The sequence below is a fragment of the Felis catus genome, chromosome A2 (assembly GCF_018350175.1).
Source record: "Felis catus isolate Fca126 chromosome A2, F.catus_Fca126_mat1.0, whole genome shotgun sequence".
Classification (NCBI taxonomy): domain Eukaryota; kingdom Metazoa; phylum Chordata; class Mammalia; order Carnivora; family Felidae; genus Felis; species Felis catus.
This window is the reverse complement of record NC_058369.1, coordinates 79,366,243-79,389,160: the sequence shown is the minus strand read 5'-3', so window position 1 is coordinate 79,389,160 and position 22,918 is coordinate 79,366,243. Positions and strand designations below refer to the sequence as shown.

The window sequence follows — 22,918 nt, the reverse complement described above, 5'->3', positions numbered from 1 at the left end:
ACTGCCAGCCAGGCGATGAATTTATTTTTTTTTTATACTTATTTTTTAATTTATGTGAAAAAAATTCACAGAGCCAGCCAGAAAACACAGGAATTGTCTACAATGATATTTTAGCTCCCAAAGGGAAGGCAAGAACCTTCTGTGTCCCACATCCATGGAGGATGGAAAACCTGAGCCCTCAAATCACTGCTGTTCCCCATTTCTGATTAGCCCCCACCGGCCCACTCCCCCTGGAGGCGATTTCAAATCCTCACACTCTTTTCAAGTTCCCCTCCCCACTCCTGCCCCCTCCACTCTCAGCGGAGGAATCCACATTCAATGTGTCATGGGAAGAAAAGGAATAGGCCACCAAGTAGAACTTCTTCAGGTATCTTGTGCCGCTCTCTTTCAAACACATCAGCATTTGCACACACAGTAAAGTCACGGAGAGCAGACGTTCTTACTCTGCTTTCACTACTACATCCTGCCTCCATCCCAAGGTCAAGGAGGAAAAGGACTGGAAAATGCAGCAGGGTGCAACCGGACGCTTAACCCCAACACCACTGCAAGTGAATCCAAACAGTGGGAAAGCAGCGGACTACAGGGGATTGTGGGGCAGAGGAGATGCCACCTCAACTCTATGAAAAGATATGGGAATTACAAATAAATATATGTATTTACTTTAAGCGAGAACAGCAAGTATAAACAACTTCACTTTTCATTACAGCATAATTAACCTGTGGTAAGCTGTACATATTCAAAACGTACACGTTTTATCGTGTGAATAGGCCCAGGAAACCATCGCCACATTCAAGATAATGAACATACACAGAAGTTTCCTCCTGTCCCTTTATTTCTCCCTCCCACCACTCCTTACCTTGGGGGGAGGAGGGGGCATAGACGAAAGCCTAAATTTGTCTGACGTCACAGAGCTACAAATACATCTTTTCCCCTTCCTTTCACTAAGCTGGCTGGGTTCAGAGCTCCGTTCTCCCACCCCCAGGACATTGCAATGGCCCTGATCTCCAGGGTTACCCATCTGCTCCAGTCACAACCCCTACTCCTGCCCCTACACATGATCCCTCTATTTATTATATCACGGTCAAGTCCAAGATCCTCACCGAGGCCTATGGCCCCTCAGGATCTGGATCCTGCCGTTCCCTTGAGCCTTATTTTTGCTAGCTCCCCAAGACTCAAGTGCCTGCCAAGTACCCCATGTGCTGCGCTCCCCAACTCGTTTCCAGCGTCTTTTCACAAGCTGTTTTCTTGATTCAAACCAGCAACCCCAGACCCTCACGGCCCCAGGAAACTCCAACTTGTCCTTCTAGAATCTGGACCAGTGGTTCTCAACCAAGGCGATTTTGCCCTTTAGGGAACATTTGGCAAAATCTGGAGACATTTTTGGTTGTCACAGCTGGGGGGCAGGGGAATGGGTTGGGGGAGAATGCTGCTGGCATCTAGTGGGTAGTTGACAAGGGCCACTGCTAAACGTGCACAGGACAGCCCCCAGCAAAGAATTACCCACTTCAAAAGGTTATGGCACAGGCCAAGAAGCCCTGATTACATGAAAACTCACACATCCCAATTTCTGTGCAAGCCTCCCTGGCCTGCCCCCCAAAACAAGCCCCACGCTTTGTTGTCAGGTCTGTCCCAACAACCCATTTTAGCCTTTATTGCACTGTGTGATAAGTTCTGATTTACTTGTCTGCCTGCTCCATTAAATTATAATTGCTTCTAATGCAGAGACCATCTTTTCATCTGTATATCCCTGGTGTGTAACAAAAGAGCTCATTCACTGTTTTGTAATTAAATTTTAAATAACTCGTATTAATAATGAATGAACAACAGAAAGGAAGGAGAGAAAGAAGCACTTATTCTCCTGGCTCTACCACAAAAATCCTTTAAAAACCACACAAATAATACCTGTTTGCTGTAAAAATGTTACAAAATACAGATAAGAAGAAAAAAAAGAAAAATGTGTTTTTGAATAGGCAGAAGCAACTGTTTCAAGGGGGAGCGGAGGACTCTGGAAGGTGGTGCTAGGGTTTCTGCAGAACGAGTCCCAGTATGTACTCTATACTTACTTGAGAACAGCAATCTCTTGAACGGTTATGGCCCGTTTATCTTTGGTTCCCATGTAGGAGAATATGTTTGGTTTGACTCTGGTAAAACAAAAACAAACGTATGAACTTGCACACCATTAGGAAACTGTATTTCTCGTAATTTAAGATTCAAAATAAATATAAGAAAGTAAACGCCGCCCAAATAACTCCTTTCTTAGCAGGGCCCGACTTAGAACATTTGTGGTGAGTGAGTAGCATGTCATTCAAAGACTGGCTAGCCAGTAACCACAAAGGAAACAATGCATTTCCTACTGATTGTGGGCTGTTCATTAGATTACACACCTGTGAAGGTAAAGAGAAACTCATTTCTGACAACATACCACTCTGAAAATTTTACATCTTCAGTTTTTAAAAAGTTAATAATAATGTGAAGTTTCCAAAAACACATGCTATTTCTTTGCATTAAGAAAGCCAAATGCTAAAATAGGGATAGGAATAGTTTTGATGTAAAAGTGTAAGTAACTACGTTAACTAAGAAGTATTCTACAGAAACCATTCCACATGAGAAGGAAAACCACAGGAAAAATTTCTTGAACTCTGTGCACTCCCCAACTGCAGATCTCAGAGGAACTCCCTCCCCAGTGGTCTATTCTCCCAGGCTCAGGTACAGACAGGTACCACTGACTCTCTCCCAGACAGCTAACAACTGGAGTAAAATAAAATGTTACTTACAGAGTACTGCATCCTACAGGCTGAATGATCTTTTCCCCCAAATCCATATGTGGAAGCCCTGACCCCCACTACCTTAGAACAGTAACTGTATTTGGAGATAGGGCCTTTCAAGAGGGGGTTAAGTTAAAATAAGGCCAGTTTAGGGTGGGCCTTCCGAGCTGACTGGTGTTCTAAAAAGAAGGGAAAATTTGACCACACAGACGCCAGGGACACATGCACACAGAGGGAAGACCATGGCAGGACACGGAGAGCCGGTGGCCATCTGTAGGCCAAGAAGAGGCCTCAGAAAAAAAACAAGTCTTGGGACTTCTAGTCTCCAGAGCTGTGAGGAAATTTGTTTGTTACTTAAGCCACCAGTCTGTGATATTTTGTTATGGCAGCCACAGCAAACTATCACACTGTGTACCATGTTTAAACTGGGTTTACTATATATCAGAAAGTAAATTTCCATTGCACACAGATTTGCTGCGGTGTCTGTATCCATGATGGAAGAAAAATTCTTCGGCACCGGGCCCATCCTCAGAGACTCCATCTCTGCTATATTTGCACTCCTATGAGAAAATCTGACTGGTCTCAGGTTTTCAATCTAGTCAATCTCCAAGAATTAAGAGTTTACAGTCTAGTAAAGCAAATCCCAGCAAACACATTGAAGCATGGGCTTCCGGGGGAGCAGGTTAATTTTTACTTTCAACAGGACAGACTGGTAACTCTCGGCTCTACGTGAACTACCCACTTAAAGAATTTCCACCTCGGATCATTGGCAATAAGCAAGGAGGTTAGAAGAATTCACCTACTATCTAAGGAAACTATAATTGGGAGACACATTTGCTATCCATTTGCCTGTTTTCCCACTCCTTTTTCATTAGCGTGCAAAGAGGATTTTGTATGGGCACAAGAACAAGATACTAACCGTAAATATTTAGACAGTACGTTAATAGCATCCATGGTGTCTTTGTTTTCCTTGTAGAGTACAAAGTGGCAGTAACTTCCCCTAGATTTTGGCCAAGAATGTTTTCTTGGATCTTAAAAACAAAAAAATTAAATGTTATATATACCATAATAAAAGCGATCTAAGTTTTTTCTTATGAAACCTACAAGCTCATTTTTTACCAAAGAACCTCTGAGTGAGAAATCAGATCTAGTCTGACAAGAAATACAGGTTAAATGGTTACAGTTGTGCAGACTATAGGAATTATACTTCCTGTGATTGGGTACTCAACATTGTCCATATTTACAATCAAAAGCTGAAATGCAGGTTGTGTGATAAATGAGTGAGACTAAACAGCGGTCCTCACACAGAGAAACAGAGAGGTCCACCGTTCCCCCGATGGCTTCTAGGTGGGTACTGGCCTTCTAGAACACACACAGTCCAGAGGGAATCAGCACTCCAGTTGGCATCTATACACCTTGCTTTGTGTCCTCAGCCAGGTGTTCACACACCCCGGATGGATGCCTCCACAGGGACGGGGATAAAGTTTGTGAAAGTTGCCACAGTGACGGGTTTGAATTTTCCAAAGGCTACTTCAGTCACAAAAGTTTAGTTAATACTAGTTGGTTTACAAATGTTTACCTGACAGAGCAAGCAGCTGCCATTCAAAACAAAATGGGTCATTATTCTTGGGGAAAAGGAAACTAAAAATTAAGCCAAGTTAAACGTTAACTTCTGAACTACAGTTAGTTTGATTGTTCAACTTTCTGAACACTGGCAAATCTGTCCAGACTTCGGAGAACTTTTAAAAGTATTCTTTTAAACGAACATTTTAACTATACTGTAATGTAGAGACAGATTTTTAAAAAAATATTAGGATTTAAACTTTGATTTTGAAAAATCAACATATTTGGGAGAAAATATGTAAGCCACAATCACACTTTCAGACGCTGTACAATAAGACTCATGGGTCTGGAGCAACACACAGCTGCCACTGTTACTTGAACACATCTAATTCACTTGATTTCTGTAGCTCCGTGAAAGAACAACTGTGGAAAAATACTTCATACAATCCTTAAGAGTCGTCTTCTCTTAAAAATGTTCCCTTGTCTTTGTCCCTAAAATAATCCTTTAGCATGAACTCATGAATCCTTCCTCTTCACAGAGATAAGAAACTCCTGGCACTGAAGTTGCTAAGACACCTGGCTTTGTCAAGGCAAAAAGCATTCTCGATAGGCCAGTGATTTATGCTACAATGTAAAGAACAAATGAACCAATAAATCATCTCGGAAAACTGCCACAGCACGTATGCTAGGCGATTGGCTTTTCCTTTCTGATAAATATGAACGTGAGTCTTTTCTGTCTTGGAAAAAATAAGTATTTCTTTGGCTCTTGGTGTGAATTCCTCACAACTCATCCTCAGAAGATTGTGAATAAGAGTATTATTTTTGGCTTTCCTTCCAGCTCACTACAGTGAAATAAAACTGTCTATACTTAGCACTTGGGAGAAAAATCATTGGCATTTCATTTTATCTACATGAAACACCAACCGCTCTTACCTGCTGCAGTTCTGACCTCTGTCCAAATGCACAGCATAAAGAGCACAAGAGAGCAATGTTTAATTCAGAATAATGTTAAAGTGCTTAAGAGGTGAACATGCAAATGATCGCATGGACAGGTTACCGAGGACTGCTACGGCACCTGCTAGTCATGTGGTGGGTTAACAGCCATTCAGACACGAACAATGGAATGTCTCAGAGGCACATGGTGAACGAGGAGAAAACTCACCTACAGGGACAAGCCTCCCTGTCTCAACCTCCTCACCTCCTCACAATGACATGTCAGTGCATCCTCAAAGTTGCATGGGTACACTGTCTGTACCCGAGGGATGTAGCAAAAGGTTTAAGACTGAATACAATACACCATACACCTGAAACTAATATTACACTCTTATGTCAACACACTGCAATTTAAATAAGAACTTAAAAAAAGACTGAATACAAAATGCTTCCACATTTAGAGACTTGTTTTCACAGAGTACTACCTAAGATTATTTTTAAGATTACCTAAGTAATTACTGCTTTGTGTTTTTCTGGGTTTTATGAGTTTCCTGCAGTCAGGTACAACAACTTTACTTGAAAAAAATCATTACAGAAACAGTTCTCCAGAACTGATAAATTAAAAGGGATTTGAGATGACTTAAGAGACTTAACTATTGAATGAAACGTTCGGAACTTGTTTCTATCATTATTCGACAAGTAATCTGTATGTAAAAGACATTTTTGAGACAGGGAAAAACTGAACGTGCCCTGAGTATTAGATATTAAGAAATTATTGTTCCTTATGTTGGATATGATACTGGTATGGGGTTTTAGGCCTTAGCTGCTAAATACATACTGAAATACTGATAAGTGAAATGAAGTGCTATGTAGAATTTTCTTTAAAACACTCCACAAGAAAAAATAAGCGGGAGGAGAAGAACAAAGAAAAACAACAGAATGTCAGTCCTGAAGATGGGTGATGGGGGTACAGTGGTTCAGTACTACTTTGTGCACCCGTCTGAAAATGTCCGTAATAAAAAGTTAGCAAAAACTTGTGATAAAAACTGATGAAGTGCAAGCTATACTTTCCCTTAATAACCCCTTCAGAGCATTCACAAACAACTATAATGGTGAGAAATAAATGAAGCCACAAGGTGAAAAAGCTAAACGCTATTACACCTTGAGGGAGACCATGACAACTGAGTATGAGTTTTGGCTCACACACATGCATCTTTTATTAGCAAAACCAAGCACTGAGCATGCATGCAATTATCTCCTCTGTCTAAAGCAGATACAAAGGTTCTTTTTCTAAGTGTACTCAGGATACAAAATAGCAAGCATATGTATTAATTAACTGGGAATATTTTGAATAACAGAAAAATCAACGAGTCTCAACTTATGTTGAGCAATTTGACTTTCTCAACTCTGAATCCTTAGAACTCTAAGTAGGATATGAGTAGCTTTGTAATTGAAGAGAATTTAAAATAACTTTGAGACTTTTTTTGCAAGACATTCTGATTTAAAATGTGAATGCAAAAAAATCTCAGGCTGAGATCACTGTAAGCAACCTTCTGATGGTCTGATACAGCAGCATCAGTACAGCAGAAATAGAAACCAACAGCAGAAGAAACCACATTCAGGAAGATTCATGTACTGAGCTGAGATCCTCATGAATAAGGACGGAAAAAATGTAGTTTGAGAAAGATGACCATATGGGGTAGCCTGCAGAACATTCTTTCCTCCTTATTCGAGGCCATTTCCACGACTGCACCCCTGCTCACTGACCTTGCCAGCACCCTCAGGACCCTGCTCCACCCACTACTACTCTCCTAACATAATTTCTGCCTGCCCACTCCCCCCTGGCTCTTTCCCTTCAGGATACCAATATGCCCACAGCTCTTCCATTTTAAAAGTCAAACCTGGGTGCTTGGGTGGCTCAGTCGGTAAGCATCTGACTTCGGCTCAGGTAATGATCTCACTCACAGTTCATGAGTTCAAGTCCTGCATCAGGTGAGCACAAGTCCCGCCTCTCTCTCTCTCTCTCTCTCTCTCTGCCTTTCATGGGATTCTCTCTCTCTGCCCTCGCTCACTTGCACCCTCTCTCAAAAAAAAAAAAAAAAAAAAAAAAAAGTCAAACCAATGCCTCCCTTTCAACCATGATGCTTTCCTTTCTTCTTTTCCTTACAGCCTTTTAAAAAATTATGTATATATATATATGTAATCTCTGCACTCAACGTGGGGCTCAAACTCACAGCCCCAAGATCGGGAGCTGCATACTCCTGACTGAGCCAGACAGGTGTCTCTCTTTACAGCTTATTTTATTTAAAAAAAAATGTTTTTAAAGTTTATTTTTGAGAGAGAGACAGAGCACGACAGAGGAGGGGCAGAGAGGGAGGGAGACAGAATCCAAAGCAGGTTCCAGGCTCTGAGTTGTCAGCACAGAGCCAGAAGAGGGGCTCGAACCCATAAACCACAAGATCATGACCTGAGCTGAAGTCAGACACTTAACCAACTGAGCCACCCAGGAGCCCCTGCTGATAGCTTATTTTAAAAAGCAGTCTGGGGGCGCCTGGGTGGCGCAGTCGGTTAAGCGTCCGACTTCAGCCAGGTCACGATCTCGCGGTCCATGAGTTCGAGCCCCGCATCAGGCTCTGGGCTGATGGCTCGGAGCCTGGAGCCTGTTTCCGATTCTGTGTCTCCCTCTCTCTCTGCCCCTCCCCCGTTCATGCTCTGTCTCTCTCTGTCCCAAAAATAAATAAACGTTGAAAAAAAAAATTTTAAAAAGCAGTCTGGGGGCGCCTGGGTGACTCAGTCAGTTAAGTGTCCAATTCTTGGTTTTAGCTCAGGTCATGATCTCACAATTCACAAGTTCAAGCCCCACATCGGGCTCCAGGCTGAACTCAGAGTCTGCTTGGGATTCTCCCTCTCCTTAGCTCTGCCCCTCCCCTGCTCACGCATGCTCTTGCTCTCTCAAAATAAATAAGTAAACTTTAAAAAATAAATAAAAATAAAAAGCAATCTGTATTTATTGCCTTCTATCTCAACCCACTATGTAACCTGGTTTCCAATCTTACTCCACTAGAGCTGCTACGGTCAACGCACCAATGATTTCTATGTTGCTAAAAACCAATAGATATATTTCAGAAGTCTTATCTCACTGAACCCATCCATAATATTTTCCACTGCTCATCACTTTGGTTATTGGCAGTCACTCTTCTTGGGGATTCCATAACACCAGTCTCCCAGACAGTTTCCTTTTTATCTGTCTGGCTCTTCCTCCTGCTGGTCTCTTGTGGATTCCATGATCCAGTATCCCTGCTGGGAACCATTCATTTCCCTAAGTATGGAGAACCTCTACATATCATGCGGCATATTTTTCCTTTTTCTTTTACTTAAGTCTTTGAAAAGTTCTTAGAGGCATCTGGAATACATACTATGCTTCTCAAAATACAAATGAATTTCCCTGATTAATGATTTAGAATAATTATACTTTCAGAAAAATACCATAAGTATGCTTTGGTAGGTGAGTCAAACTATGCTTAGATAGGGCCCTATCTATCTGACTGGATTAACAAACAAAATAACATCTGAGTTAAAACAGCTGGTAATTTGTAGTGTTTAGGCACCATGATTTAGAATCCACCATGCCCATGTTTTAGGATGCATGGCTCTAGATGAGAAGAGTTTAGGTTAAGAATATTGCAAATCTGCTAGATAATGCATGTAACAATTTATATCAGGGTGCGGTAGGAAAGGAGTGCTAAAAACACTATAAACTTATCTTTGCAATGAAGCTTTAAAAGCTAATTCATTCAGGGGCACCTGGGTGGCTCAGTCGGTTAAGCATCCAACCCCCAATTTTGGTTCAGGTCATGACCTCATGAACCTCAAGCCCCACATTGGGTTCTCTCTCCTTCTCTCTCTGCCCCTCCTCTGTTAGCACTCTCTTTCTCAAAATAAAAAAATAAATTTATAAAAATAAGTCAAAGGTAATCGTTCAAATGCTAGGCAAGGCAGCCCAAGAAGACAAGCTGTCATTGGCACTGGATTCTGTCTACAGAAGCAAGAACAGTCTCTGGATCCTAGCTCTCTCTACTTTTCCAATGGTATTTAACTAACAAGGTACTCTCGCTGGGAGGGAGCTAGAGCTGCAAGAGGTGAACGCAGGCTCTCCAGTGCCTGGGTCTAGGAGGGGGTGGGAGACAACAGTTCAGACATCTAGTCTATCTTTGACCAAATGCCACATCTCAAGCCCAAAAGGTTTAGATCTCTTTGCAAGTGACGATCCAATGTGACCTGGTTTTGTGATTCTTTTTAAACTGGGAAATTCATATTTTACTGAAGATGTGTAAGGGCAATGGAGAAGGGTGGTTTGCATCATACATGCTCAGCAGCTCACCTGAAAAATCTGAAGGAAATTTTTTTCTTTGGGAAAGAAAAAAGGTGGGTGTGGCATAAGCTTAGAGAATGTGGATACAGACAAAACGCGAGAGGTCTGGCACCATTCACTTGAGGGGAAAGGGTGGGAAAACTGAAAGGCCACCGTGACCTGCAAATGCCCTAACATCCCTCCCTGCCGATCACAAAGGCTGGCATCTTCTAAGAAACAAAGATCATTTCCAAGAAGCAGGAGTCTGCAGAGCAAGATTTTGCCTTTTCTTCTCGCCTTTGAAAGAGGGTGGCTGACCGATGGGGACTGCCTTTCTACAAGGGGCATTTCCCTAGCAGCCGTTCTCAACCTGGGCTCCTTGAGACAATTAAGACTGAATGCTGCAGTAGTTAAGTCACCCTCTCTCCTCCACATCTAGAATAGTTACTAGCTATCTGCCAAGCTTGGGAGAATGCAAAAAGAGTCACTCGAATCATTCTCCATGGGGTTTAATTCTGCTGAAGAACCCTGGCTGGAAGAAAGCGTGCTAAGGTACTATCTTATACTGTGACTCAGACATCAGAGAAACACACAGTAGCCAAGCCATTTGTCTGTGGTTTGAGAGGTGATTAGCAACCTGTGCCCTCAGTTGTTCCAGAACACATCATCTCATTTTCTTTTTGGTATCTCCGGGTAAGTGACCTCCAATGTCCACCTTCTCTTCCCCAGCTGCTCAAGATTTCTGATTCCTGTGTCACTATCCAGACTGACCGAATTGACTACATAGTTTTTGCAGACACAGCTAACTAAACTTATCTCTGCTCCCATTTTTTATACCCTCCCCCATTTCACTAAAATCATACTTATAAACAATTAAGGCTTCATCCATTCACAGCATTAGCCTGAGAGAATACTCATAAAGCACTAACCGCACGAAGTCTTTTGTTATGTAGTCTTGGAATTCCTCTAACAAATTTATCTAGAAACGACTCTTTACTAATAGAAGCCATCATTGGTAGGAAATGAGGGTGAGGAACTATCTTTTTCCCATTCTAATTTTCATTAGAATTATGTCTGCTGATTTGGCAGAAAAATTCTTAAGATTATATGCAAGCATATATGGCTGTAGAAATTCTTTTAGAGCATAAATATCAAAGAAATTCACTGACAACACACCCATTTCAAATGAATCATATACAACGAAAGATGAGCTTGGGTGGAGGGCCACTTTGCCATGTATTCCATGTTTTTTATGTGTGAGTGAAGAAGAGACTCAGGGTTGTAAAGCAACAGCTCTTGCAATGTGCCACAGGGACTTTTTGTTCATCTGAAAGCTTTCTCTCCTCCATTAAGGATACAGAATGAGCAACATCCTTCCATTTTCTTCTTGAATTGCCGCTGAGCCCACTCTGCTCTTCAGGGAACATATCAAATTGCTACGACTATCTCTCAGGCACCACTGTAAATGTAGCAAATCTTCACTCACATAAGAGACCTAATGCCCCTAACCAGACAGTCTGCAGGATGGTGCTGGCATCTGAAGTGATATTATTCACCTTCTTTGAAGGAATGACATGATTGATATCCTTTTCTGCATAACAGCAAAGTAGCCCTTGAACACGAACAGGCAAGGAACACGAGAAGCAGGATGCCACCCGTGACCAACAGACAGATGAAATGCCTCGTCATGCACACACTTACTTGCCAGAGCCTTTTTTCCAGCTGCATGGTAGGCTACAATATATTTCTTCCCCTCTCTATCCTCTGTTTTTGTCTCTAATCCTGGAAACAGAGATTTAATCGCTTGATGGATGATGGTTCTTTTCTCTTTGGTGTCCTCAATAACCTATTAAAAACAAATCATGCTACTACTGATTGAAGAAACATTAAATGGGGAAATAACACTAATGAAGTAGTAAAATCACTAGTCAGGTTATCAGCTATGCAAAGTAACAGAGGTACATGGGTATGATTTCAACAATCCTTTTTTTTTTTAAATTATTTTTTAACATTTATTTATTTTTGAGAGATACACACAGAGTGCAAGGTGGGGAGGGCTGAGAGAGAAAGGGAGACACAGAATCCGAAGTAGGCTCCAGACTCCAAGCAGTCAGCACAGAGCCCGATGCTGGGCTTGAACTCACGAACCAAGAGATCATGACCTGAGCCGAAGTCGGACGCTTAACCGACTGAGCCACCCAGGCGCCCCTTCAACAATCTTTTAGAGCTTCATAATACCGCACATCTTAAGAGCCTGTTTATGGGGCATGACTCTCTGCCAGGCACTATACCAGGAACTTCAGAGTCACTGTCTTAGTTAATCCTTATCATCTCCCTACCATGCTACCAGTATACCCACTTGGAGATCAGGAAAACGAGGTTAAGAGAAGGACCTAAGGTCGTACAGCTGGAGGGCAGCAGAGCCACGTGTACAGTCCAGGCTGTGACTCCAGAGCCACCCATCACAGATACCCCTGCTTAGGGACTCTGCTGGGCGAACACCTCAGGGCTCACAGATGGAAATGGAGGCAAGCCGTGCCTTTCAGGATATCAGAAACTCAACTCCCTTGAATAGTCCAATCTACACTGCCTCACAATGAATCCTATTCCATACTGGATTATTTTATAATGGTGTTCTCATATATTTGTTCGTAATAAAAAAAAAAAATCAACATCAAAAAATGTAAACTTATTATGTAAGGAACTGTTGCTCAATTTTTGAATGTGTCTCACACTAAGAAATACATTTCACATCTGGAGTCAACAGTCAGAAATATATACATGCACCTGCCTTACTAAAAATCTAGAGGGGTACCGGGGTGGCGCAGTCATTAAGCATCTGACTCTTCATTCTGGCTCAGGTCATGATCTCACGGTTCATGAGTTTGAGCCCTGCATCAGGCTACGTGCTGACAGCACAGAGCCTGCTTCAGATCCTCTCTTTGCCCCTCCCCTGCTCATGCTCTCGATCTCAAAATAATACATTTTTTAAAAATTTAAAAAAATCTTACAAAATAATATTTATCCTTAATGCGTATAATACACCGTTGTTTTCTATTTAATTTATTGCACTTAAACAAATGTCGGGGGACACATGGATGGCTCAGTTAGTTAAGCATCTGACTCTCGATGTCGCCTCAGGTCATGATCTCACAGTTGGTGGAACTGAACCACCCTCAGTCGCTTCTAATTTCACCTGTTTCTGCACCTGTTTAAGTTTCTACAAGATTTAAAATTACAAACATGGCTCACATAATTCTACTGGACATCACTGAGAAGAATAAAATTTTCCTAACAAAAGCTTTTGAAAAAACATCGACTAGCCCATTTAGTAGCTAAGCTCTCCTTTTCTTCAATAGCAGAAGCTGAGTCAAGTTGAGCAAAGAAATGTTCCCTTACTTCTTTCCCAACTCCTCTCCCTCCAAGACCCACTTGACAGCCAGAGGCTGCTGGAGGGAGAGCCAGGGCCAGGGCTTATTAGGCCACACATCTGTTAGATGGTGGCAGTCCTTTGGCTACAGACACTGTGACAGAATAGTCACTTTGTGGTCTGAACAACACATTTCTTTCTTTTTTTTTTTTCAATATTTATTTTTGAGAGAGAAAAAGAGAGACAGACAGTCAAAGAATCTGAAGCAGGCTCCAGGCTCTGAGCTGTTGGCACAGAGCCGACACGGGGCTTGAACTCATGGACCACAAGATCATGACCTGAGCTGAAGTTGCACACTTAACTGACTGAGCCACCCAGGTGCCCCGTGGAACAACGCATTTCTTTGCTGACTTGTGGTCACATAAAATTTTCTTACGACGTAACATTTTTTTGCTATAGTATGTCTGGATACTGGTTATTTGCCACTGGTCAAAACATTTTTAGGGTAATGCTCTTTTACATCAAATAGGGCAAAGTCATCATTTCGTCAACTACTGTAATTTTTCTAATAGATGCTTATAGACTTTACCCAAAAAGAAGCAATGAAAATCCTGAAATGTATGTTTTTGTGCTATTTACCTCGATGGCAACACTAGTTTCCTTATTTTTAAAAAGCTGGAGCTCTTCTAAACGCTGCTTTTCTTCAGCTGTCAAAACCGTAAATACGTCTTCCGTTGGATCCTTGAAAATAATGAAACTCCCAGTGAGTCACACACAGAACTCAAAGCTGTTACAGCTCTATAGTTCTGGATCTCTCGGAAATGCTAAGTCAATGCTGTTAGAGTTCTATAGTTCTGGATATCTCGGAAGTGCTATTTTATAGGGAAAGTGGCTTGTCAGAGAGCTGCTCTCACCTCCTCATCCACGGGGACAGACAAGTCATCCAAATGACTGATGCGTCCGTCTTTTCCTATTTCATGAACAACAAAGTCGGAGTATCTGATGAAAAGAAAACACAAACTTTCAAAGCATTAACATTTTGCTTCTGATTAATTTTAGGAGGAAGTTTATCAACATTAAGCTTCATGGTTATACGAAAATTTTTTTTAATTTTGGGTTTTTTTTTTGAGACAGCATACTTGCGAGCAGGGGAGGGGGCAGATGGGGGTTGGGGGGAGAGGTAGAGGGAAGGGGGGAGGGGGGGGAGAGAGAGGGAGAGAGAGGGAGAGAGAGGGAGAGAGAGGGAGAGAGAGGGAGAGAGAGGGAGAGAGAGGGAGAGAGGGAGAGGGAGAGAGAGGGAGAGGGAGAGAGAGGGAGAGGGAGAGAGAGGGAGAGAGAGGGAGAGAGAGGGAGAGAGAGGGAGAGAGAGGGAGAGAGAGGGAGAGAGAGGGAGAGAGAGAGAGAGAGAGAGAGAGAGGGAGAGAATTGCTACGTGGAGCTTGACTCCACAACCCTGGGATCATGACCTGAACTGAAACCAAGGGTCAGATGCTTAAGTGACTAAGCCATCCAGGAGCCCCAAAACAGGAATTTTTTTTTTTTTAATTCTTCATTACTAAGTTCATGTGCAGTTTTTTTTTTTTTTTCTGGTTTCTTAAAGAATGCTACGCCACAGCTTGCATTCTTCACACAGAACGTAAAGACCCTCTGAGCTTTAGAATATTCTTTCAGAGAAATGCATAAATCAAAGCTTATTACCCTAGTGATTATATAAACAGTCCATACTAAAGTGAATCATAAACTATGGCATGGTTAATTGAATCAGAACCCCATTGGGGCGCCTGGGTGACTCAGTCAAGTCAGTTGAGAAGCAGACTTTGGCTCAGGTCATAACCTCAAGGTTCGTGAGTTCAAGCCTGGTGCTTTGCGCTGACAGTACAGGGTTGCTTCGGATTATCTGCCCACCTTCTCCCTGCCCCTCCCCCCCAATATAAACATTAAAAAAATATATATCACAACCCAGTATATCTACTATGAACCAACCTGAAGCTTGCCTTTATGCTAAATATTCTACACACATTATTTAAAACCTTCTCAAAAACCACAAGGTAGTATTAGGAACCATTTTTTGGATAAGGATACTATGTAACTAGTCTAGATTCATACCCAGATCCTTCTGGCTCCAAAGACTACCTTCTTTCTACTGCAGATGTGGCACATTCAGGTAGAAGAGTTAAGGATTTAAGATTTTAAGACCAATTCAAGAGAAAACTTAAAACCATTTAAAATAATTTATTTTAAAGAAGTGAACAGCACTCATTTACATATTAGCAAGGCTTGACACAAAAATTATTTTTTATTTACTCATTTGATCTTGAAATGGCTTCATCTGCTCATTTAGACAGCTCTCCTCCATCCTATTCCTTCGTGATCGTCAATAAACCATTCTTGGGGACAGAAAGTTAAATAGAACATATTGGTGATGGAGACGCGGGGGGCGGGGGGGGGGGGGGGTAGAGACACAGAATCCGAAGCAGGTTCTAGGCTCCAAGCTGTCAGCACAGAGCCCGATGCGGGGCTCAAACTCACAAACTGTGAGATCATGACCTGAGCCAAAGTCAGACACTTAACCAAGTGAGCCACCCAGGCGCCCCTTGCTAATTTCTTTCTAAAGAACAAATAGAATGCCAAATTATGGAGAGAGCCCAATGTCCATTGACTGAAGAACATTTACAGAAGATGTGGTAGATATACACAAGAGAATATTACTTAGCCATCAAAAAGAATGAAATCTTGCCACTTCCAATGACAATACACTGTGGATGGAGCTACAACGTATTACACTAAGCAAAATAAATCAACCAGAGAAAGGCAAATACCATATGATTTCACTCCTATGTGGAATTTAAGACACAAAACAGAAGAACAAAAGAGTGGGGGGAGAGAAGAGAGGGAAACAAACCACAAGAGACTCTTCATGATAGAGAACTGAGGACTGATGGAGGGAGGTGGGTGGAGGGGTGGGCTAGATGGGTGAAGGGTACTAAGGAGGGCACTTGTTACAATGAGCACTGGGTGTTGTATGTAAGTGATGAATCACTGAATTCTACTCCTGAAACCAATACCGTACTGTATGTTAACTATAATTTAAGTAAATAAAAAACAAAAAACCAGAAAAACAAATAGAACAAAAATAACTTTACATGTAAGTGAAACATACCTTTCTTTCAAGATGCCTGAGAATCCCTGATGAGAACTTACAAACTTGGTGATGCCAACGTCAAGTTCAGTGAGGCCATGCTTCATCATGTCTGCAAAACTCTCAGCTTCCTCCTCCTCCTCACCCTCCTCAGAGAGGCCATCTTCCTCCTCCTCTTCCTCTTCTTCCAACTGCACATCAGAATTCTTTGTACCCTCTCTGGCACTCACAGCCTCAGGTGGCTCAGGCACGTTGACCCCACTGGGTGGAGAGACATGCTCCAGCTCGCTCTGACTTTTGGTCAGACAATGGTCCAAGATCTTCTGTCTTTTTGCCTCCTCAGCTGGGGCCGCCCTGTCATTGTCTTCAACAGCAACAGACCCACGTTTCAGCGACACACCAGTCACTTCTGTCATCTCCATTTTTAAGGCTCCAAGAAAACATTTAAGAGAACCTTTTAGGAAGGAAGAGAGCGCAGGAAGTAACAATCACTTCCTTAAAGCGGGTTTCAGCAAACAGAGGCACAGTTAACTTTGTTCCTAGGGTTCTAAAACTCATCTATTAAAATAATTTTTCCTGATGCTGGTGTATATATTTGGTGGCATAGAAAAACGACACAACACTTCTGCATAGAATTTGAGAGTATGCCTCAAAAAAAAACTGTAAAAAATGTATGCCCTTTGACCCAGAAATACTACTTTCAGAGTGTATCTTAAAATAACTGAAGTGCTTACAATTTTAGGTTTAAGGATACTCATTTCAGTACTTTTTTTTTTTTTAATTTTTTTTTCCAACGTTAATTTATTTTTGGGACAGAGAGAGACAGAGCATAAACGGGGGAGGGGCAGAGAGAGAGGGAGACACAGAATCGGAAACAGGCTCCAGGCTCCGAGCCATCAGCCCAGAGCCTGACGCGGGGCTCGAACTCACGGACCGCAAGATCGTGACCTGGCTGAAGTGAGACGCTTAACTGACTGCGCCACCCAGGCACCCCTCAGTACTTTTACGTTAACAAAAAACTAAGAAAAATGATGCCTGCGTCTGTAAATTAAACAATACAATGAAACAATATGAACAGAAGCTGGGAAGGATGGTTTCTTCTAGCACAGAATATGGGTGGCTGGGCACAGCAGGGAGACGTGCTGGTTTTAGTGAATACCGTAGTTGATCACTTGAACTTTGTTTCATGTAGATTATTCTTTAAAAAAAAAAAAAAAGCCTGATTAAATAAAAATAGTGCATAAATACACTTATTGACAGGAACGCATACTAGTATATTAAAAAAAAAAGCAAGGGGGATGTGAAGTTGTTTAATGGGTTATAAAGTTTCAGTTTTGCAAGATTAGAAAGAGTTCTGCATATTGGTTCCACTACAGTACAAATGTACTTAACGCTACTGAACTGTATGCTTAAAAGTGGAGATGATGCTACGTGTTATGTGCATTTTGCCACAATTTAAACAATACAAAAAAAAATACAAAAAAAATACAAAAAAAAAATTAAAAAAAAAAAAACAACAATACAGACTATCGTGTAAGCAACCCACACACAATGTAATGAGGGAAAGTTTAAGAAGCCATACACACCTCCCAGGACTGGGCGGCTTGCCAGAGGGGTAACATGTGGCAGTCAAAATAAATACATTTATCTAATTTGACCTTACTTGGTGCTCTTGGTAAATTAAGGATAAAAGTTTTCCTACATTAATTATATACGGAGGTGCTATAATTAAAATGCTAATGAACTTACTAAGCATACTCATAAAGAACATAAATGAGCAGAAAACTAACATTCTAAGGTTCTCCAAAGCCTAGTTAACAAGAAACCCAACTACAGAAGCATCTGCAACAGAATAATAACAACAATGAGCTAAAGTTTAAGAATCCACATTTGAAGGGTGCCTGGCTGGCTCAGTCAGTGGAGCACGTGACTCTCTTGATCTTGGGGTCATCAGTTTCAGGCCCATCTAGAGATGACTTAAAAAAAAAAAATCCACATTTGATCTTGGCTCACTGTCAACAATCTAGAATGGAAAGAAAATGTAAAGAAGAATGCAAATACATGCACAAAATGAAAGAAAAAGGGATGATGACTACAAAAAAATGGGAGAAAAGGTACAGAAAGATGCCAGTAAAACCAATTTCCTTTGAAAGACAAAAAAATTAAATAAAGAAAATGGAAGAAACCAAGAATCTGGAACAAAAGTAGACCTCAACTATACAAAAATTACCTCTAATTCAATTAGGAAAGCATTTATTCTCTATTTGTTCTAAGCAAGGTCAAGTAAGAAAAAGAATGGTTTATGAAATGCTGGTGCTATTCACGCTCACTTTCTATCAACAAGGCTGCCCTCACAGAGCCTGCGCACCAATGTGGGAGACACAAAGGGCGCAGGTCACTCGGGGACTACAGGAACAAAGACCTCAGAGGGCAATGCCGGTGAGGGTGTCAGAGAAGACACCTTTCCTTATGGCAGACCAGAAACGAACACCTGAGCCCGGCTGTGAGGAGCGGGTGAGGTCGCAGAACGCGGGGAAGCTGTTTGGGGGGGATGGTCGGGCATGTGCAGAGGCGTGGGAGCCCAAGTAGGGTAAAACACACAACGGGCGAGTCTGGAGGTAAAGCTAGCGAGTGGGCAGATGCTAGACCAGCAGAATGGAGGGGATTCCATCCTGAAAGTCAAACCACCACTAGACTCGTGAGTTAGAAAGGTGTCGCAGTGCCTCTTTTTTTTTTTATTTTATTTTTATTTTTTTTTCAATGTTTATTTATTTTTGGGACAGAGAGAGACAGAGCATGAACGGGGGAGGGGCAGAGAGAGAGGGAGACACAGAATCGGAAAGAGGCTCCAGGCTCTGAGCCATCAGCCCAGAGCCTGACGCGGGGCTCGAACTCACGGACCGCGAGATCGTGACCTGGCTGAAGTCGGACGCTTAACCGACTGCACCACCCAGGCGCCCCGTCGCAGTGCCTCTTTGAAGAGAAACAGGTTAGATAGAAGATTCGGTGAGAGGGTACAGCTGAGGGTCACTTGGCTGTCTCAGTTGGAAGAGTGCGTGACTCTTGATCTCGGGGCTGTGAATTTGAACCTCACATTGGGTGTAGAGATCACTAAAAAAAAGAAAAGTTAAAAAAGAGGGTATGACCAAAATTGAGTCAAGAAATTAGTATAACATGATCTAAGACTGAGACAAGGGTGACAGAAACAAAGTTTGGATTCAGGGACATTTAAGAGGTGGTGGGAACAGGACTGGATGACAAATGTGGGCAAAAAGAGGAAATACCCTAGGATGACTCAGGTGTTCTGCCTTAGGGATCTCAGAGGACAGGGGAGCTCTTCCTAACACGGAACCCCAGAAGAGAAGCAGGGAGTAGGAAGACAAGCCCACTTATGGTCCTGAGGTGTCACAGGTACCTGGGAACATCCGGAAGCCAGTCACTACATTGTGTTACACATACTCTCAACCCCAAACGTGCAATGGCGTCCCAGCTGGCATGCCAGGGTCCACTAGGAGATCCTGATACCTTTCCACGCCTGAACTCTCAGCAGGGAGGAAAGCACAGCCAATGACAACCACATTAGTATCGTGGCTCAGGGACTTTGCTGTCAGCACATGTCTACCTCCTTCCCAGAATGCAGAGAATTCATCAAGCTCCTTTTTAACAACTGATGGTCATAAGCCACATCAATTACCTCCTCTGCAGAAATGTCTGCTCCTTCCTGCTTTGACACTGCCCATCATCTAGCAACCTGTACCATTATCTTCCACACACCTGCAACAACTCAGGCCCAGTCCCAATGAGTTCCTGCTTCCAGTCTGACTGCTCATGAGCTCTCTCCAATGGGAAGTCCTCCACACCTGTCTAAGTTCACCCCTGGCCTCATCAGTCCTTCAAGGCTCATCTGAAGGCCATGAGTCCTGACTGCTGTGCCTTCCTCTCTACTAACTCCGTCTTCCCATTTTACCTCCCTTCATCTGCACTACCATGTGGGCACCTGGGTACCATACTTTTCTCCTGCCATTTTCTAGCTGTCCATCGAAGTAAATTAATTTCTCCAAGCCCCTGTTCTTCATCTGTAGAATGGGAATGACATGTGTATCACAAGACTGCCGCGAAGATTAAATGAAATGATAAACACTATATCCTGTTTAGATATAGTAGGATAAAAATAAGCTAGTCCCCTTTCCCCCCTCAAGAAGTCTGCAGATTTTTTGAGGACATTATTTCTTTTATACATGCCATAGAATTCAGAGTGGTATAACAGCCTTCTATAGACATTTTGTAGATTTCTTGGAACAGGTGCTGAAACTGTTCCCCACCTGTAGAGATCAAAGTCACACTAAGTAGCAAATGCCTAATGAAATAGTGGACCTGGACAAGCACCACGAATGGCCCACTAACATACATGACAGGCAGACACTGCACGTCCCTGAAAGCACATGCTGTGAAGTATTCTGACTGAAACTCTATGTCTAATTGGTAGTTTCGACAGCACACAGAGACAGAAGATGTTAACCACCACCATGGGGAAGCAATCAGCAACATTCTGAATGTGGGAAACTCTACCAGGACAAAGACAGTTCCCTCAACTAATAAAAAGCAAGGGGAAAAAGAGGGAGGGGAACTTACATATAAACCTACAAAGAAATGCAACGAGTGGATCCTTCTTCAAACAAGTCAACTATTTAAAAAAAGCATTTAGAAAAGTATTTGATGGCTGTAGCAACTTCTTACTCCACATGTCTCCAGAGGCAAGGGAAACAAAAGCAAAAATGAACTATTGGGACCTCATCAAAATAAAAAGCTTTTGCCCAGTGAAGGAAATAATCAGTAAAACTAAAAGGCAACCGACAGAATGGGAGAAGATATTTGCAAATGACATATCACAAAAAGGGTTAGCATCCAAAATCTATAAAGAACTTATAAAACTCAATACCTAAAAAACAAGTAATCCAGTGAAGAAATGGGCAAAAGACATGAATAGACACTTCTCCAAAGAAGACATCCAGATGGCCAACTGACACATGAAAAAATGCTCAACATCACTCATCATCAGGGAAATACAAATCAAAACCACAATGAGAGGGGTGCCTGGGTGACTCAGTGGGTTAAGCGTCTGACTTCAGCTCAGGTCATGATCTCATGGTTTGTGAGTTCAAGCCCCGCTTTGGGCTCTGTGCTGTCAGTTCAGAGCCTGGAGCTTGCTTCGGATTCTGTGTCTCCCTCTCTCTCTGCTCCTCCCCCGCTTACACTCTGTTTCTCAAAAAATGAATAAACATTAAAAAAAAATTAAAAATAAATTTAAAAAACCACAATGAGATACCACTTCACACCTGTCAGAATGGCTAATATTAATAACTCAGGCAATAACAGATGTTTGTGAGGATGCACAGAAAGAGGATCTCTTGTGTACTGTTGGTGGGAATGCAAACTGGTGCAGCCACTCTAGAAAACAGTGTGGAGGTTCCTCAAAAAATTGAAAATGGAACTACCCTACGACCCAGCAATTGCACTACCAGGTATTTATCCAAGGGATACAGGTGTGCTGTTTCTAAGGGGCACATGCACCCCAATGCTTATAGCAGCACTATTGACAATAGCCCAAGTATGGAAAGAGCCCAAATGTCCCTCGATGGATGAATGGACAAAGAAGATGTGGTATATATATACAATGGAGTATCACTCAGCAATCAAAAAGAATGAAATCTTGCCATTTGCAACTACGTGGATGGAACTAGAGGGTATTATGCTAAGTGAAATTTGTCAGTCAGTGAAAGACAAATATATGACTTCACTCATATGAGGACTTTAAGATACAAAACAGATGAACATAAGGGAAGGGAAGCAAAAATAATATAAAAAACAGGGAGCGGGACAAAACGTAAGAGACTTTTAAATATGGAGAGCACAAAGGGTTGCTGGAAGTGTTGTAGGAGGGGGGAAGGGCTACATGGTCAGGGGCATTAAGGAATCTACGCCTGAAATCATTGTTGCACTCACTACACGCTAACTAACTTGGATGTAAATTTTAAAAAACAAATGAGTAAGCATTTGAGATGATGAGGGATGCAAAATACTGGGAATATTTGATGACATCAAGGTAGTACTGTTAACTGTTAAAGGTGCAATTATGTTACTGTGGTTACATTTAAAAACAGAATCCTTATGTTTTAGACACACTAACATATTTATGGTTGAAAAGTTACGAAGTCTGGAATTTGGCTTCAAAATAATTTACCAGTGGTGAATGGAAGTGGAGGGGCTACAGATTTGAAACCAGGTTCATGATTATTGAAACTGAGTGATGGGAACATGGGGAGGTTATCACATCTTCTACGGTAAGCTTTTTATTACAAAAAATTTCAAACATATGAAGTATAAAAAGATACACAAACTATTGTGTTCTGATCAACCACTATTTTACCCTTTCTTCTGTTCTGCTCTCTCTCATCACATGTTCTTCAAACAGGTCCCAAGATACCGTCTCTCCACTGTCACTTTTTTTTAATAATTAAAAAAAAATCTGATGTGCAGGCCTGATGCAGGGCTCAAACTCAGAAACCATGAAATCATGACCTGAGCCAGTCATTTAACTGACTGAGCCACCCAAGTGCCCCTCTCCACCTTCACTTCTTCAAGTGCCCCAAACCTCCACATCTGTTAGCCACCACTCAACACTCTTGCTCACTGGTGCTGCTTCATGATCCGTGCTAAACCCCAACCAAGTATCAAACCTACTGTCTAGGTCTGTGCTCCTGGATGCTGCTGGAGAAAACCACAGCAGGTGAGGGGGT

The 22,918-nt window shown here is 42.1% G+C and overlaps 1 protein-coding gene across 5 annotated transcripts in view; it reads right to left on the bottom strand.

The window, feature by feature from the left end:
* Positions 1-22,918, bottom strand: part of PUS7 (pseudouridine synthase 7) — a 57,613-nt gene that overhangs the window by 29,639 nt on the left and 5,056 nt on the right. For 4 of the 5 annotated variants that reach the window (XM_045052279.1, XM_023250272.2, XM_023250273.2 and 1 more), the window contains exons 2-8: positions 16,143-16,575; positions 13,897-13,981; positions 13,622-13,723; positions 11,314-11,458; positions 5,262-5,279; positions 3,685-3,796; positions 2,064-2,141 (exon numbers count right to left, since the gene is read on the bottom strand). In XM_045052279.1, coding sequence (XP_044908214.1) covers positions 2,064-2,141; positions 3,685-3,796; positions 5,262-5,279; positions 11,314-11,458; positions 13,622-13,723; positions 13,897-13,981; positions 16,143-16,543 — 941 coding nt within the window. In that variant the 5' untranslated portion in view covers positions 16,544-16,575. The remainder of the gene's footprint in view (positions 1-2,063; positions 2,142-3,684; positions 3,797-5,261; positions 5,280-11,313; positions 11,459-13,621; positions 13,724-13,896; positions 13,982-16,142; positions 16,576-22,918) is intronic. The other variant, XM_023250271.2, reaches the window with a different exon arrangement.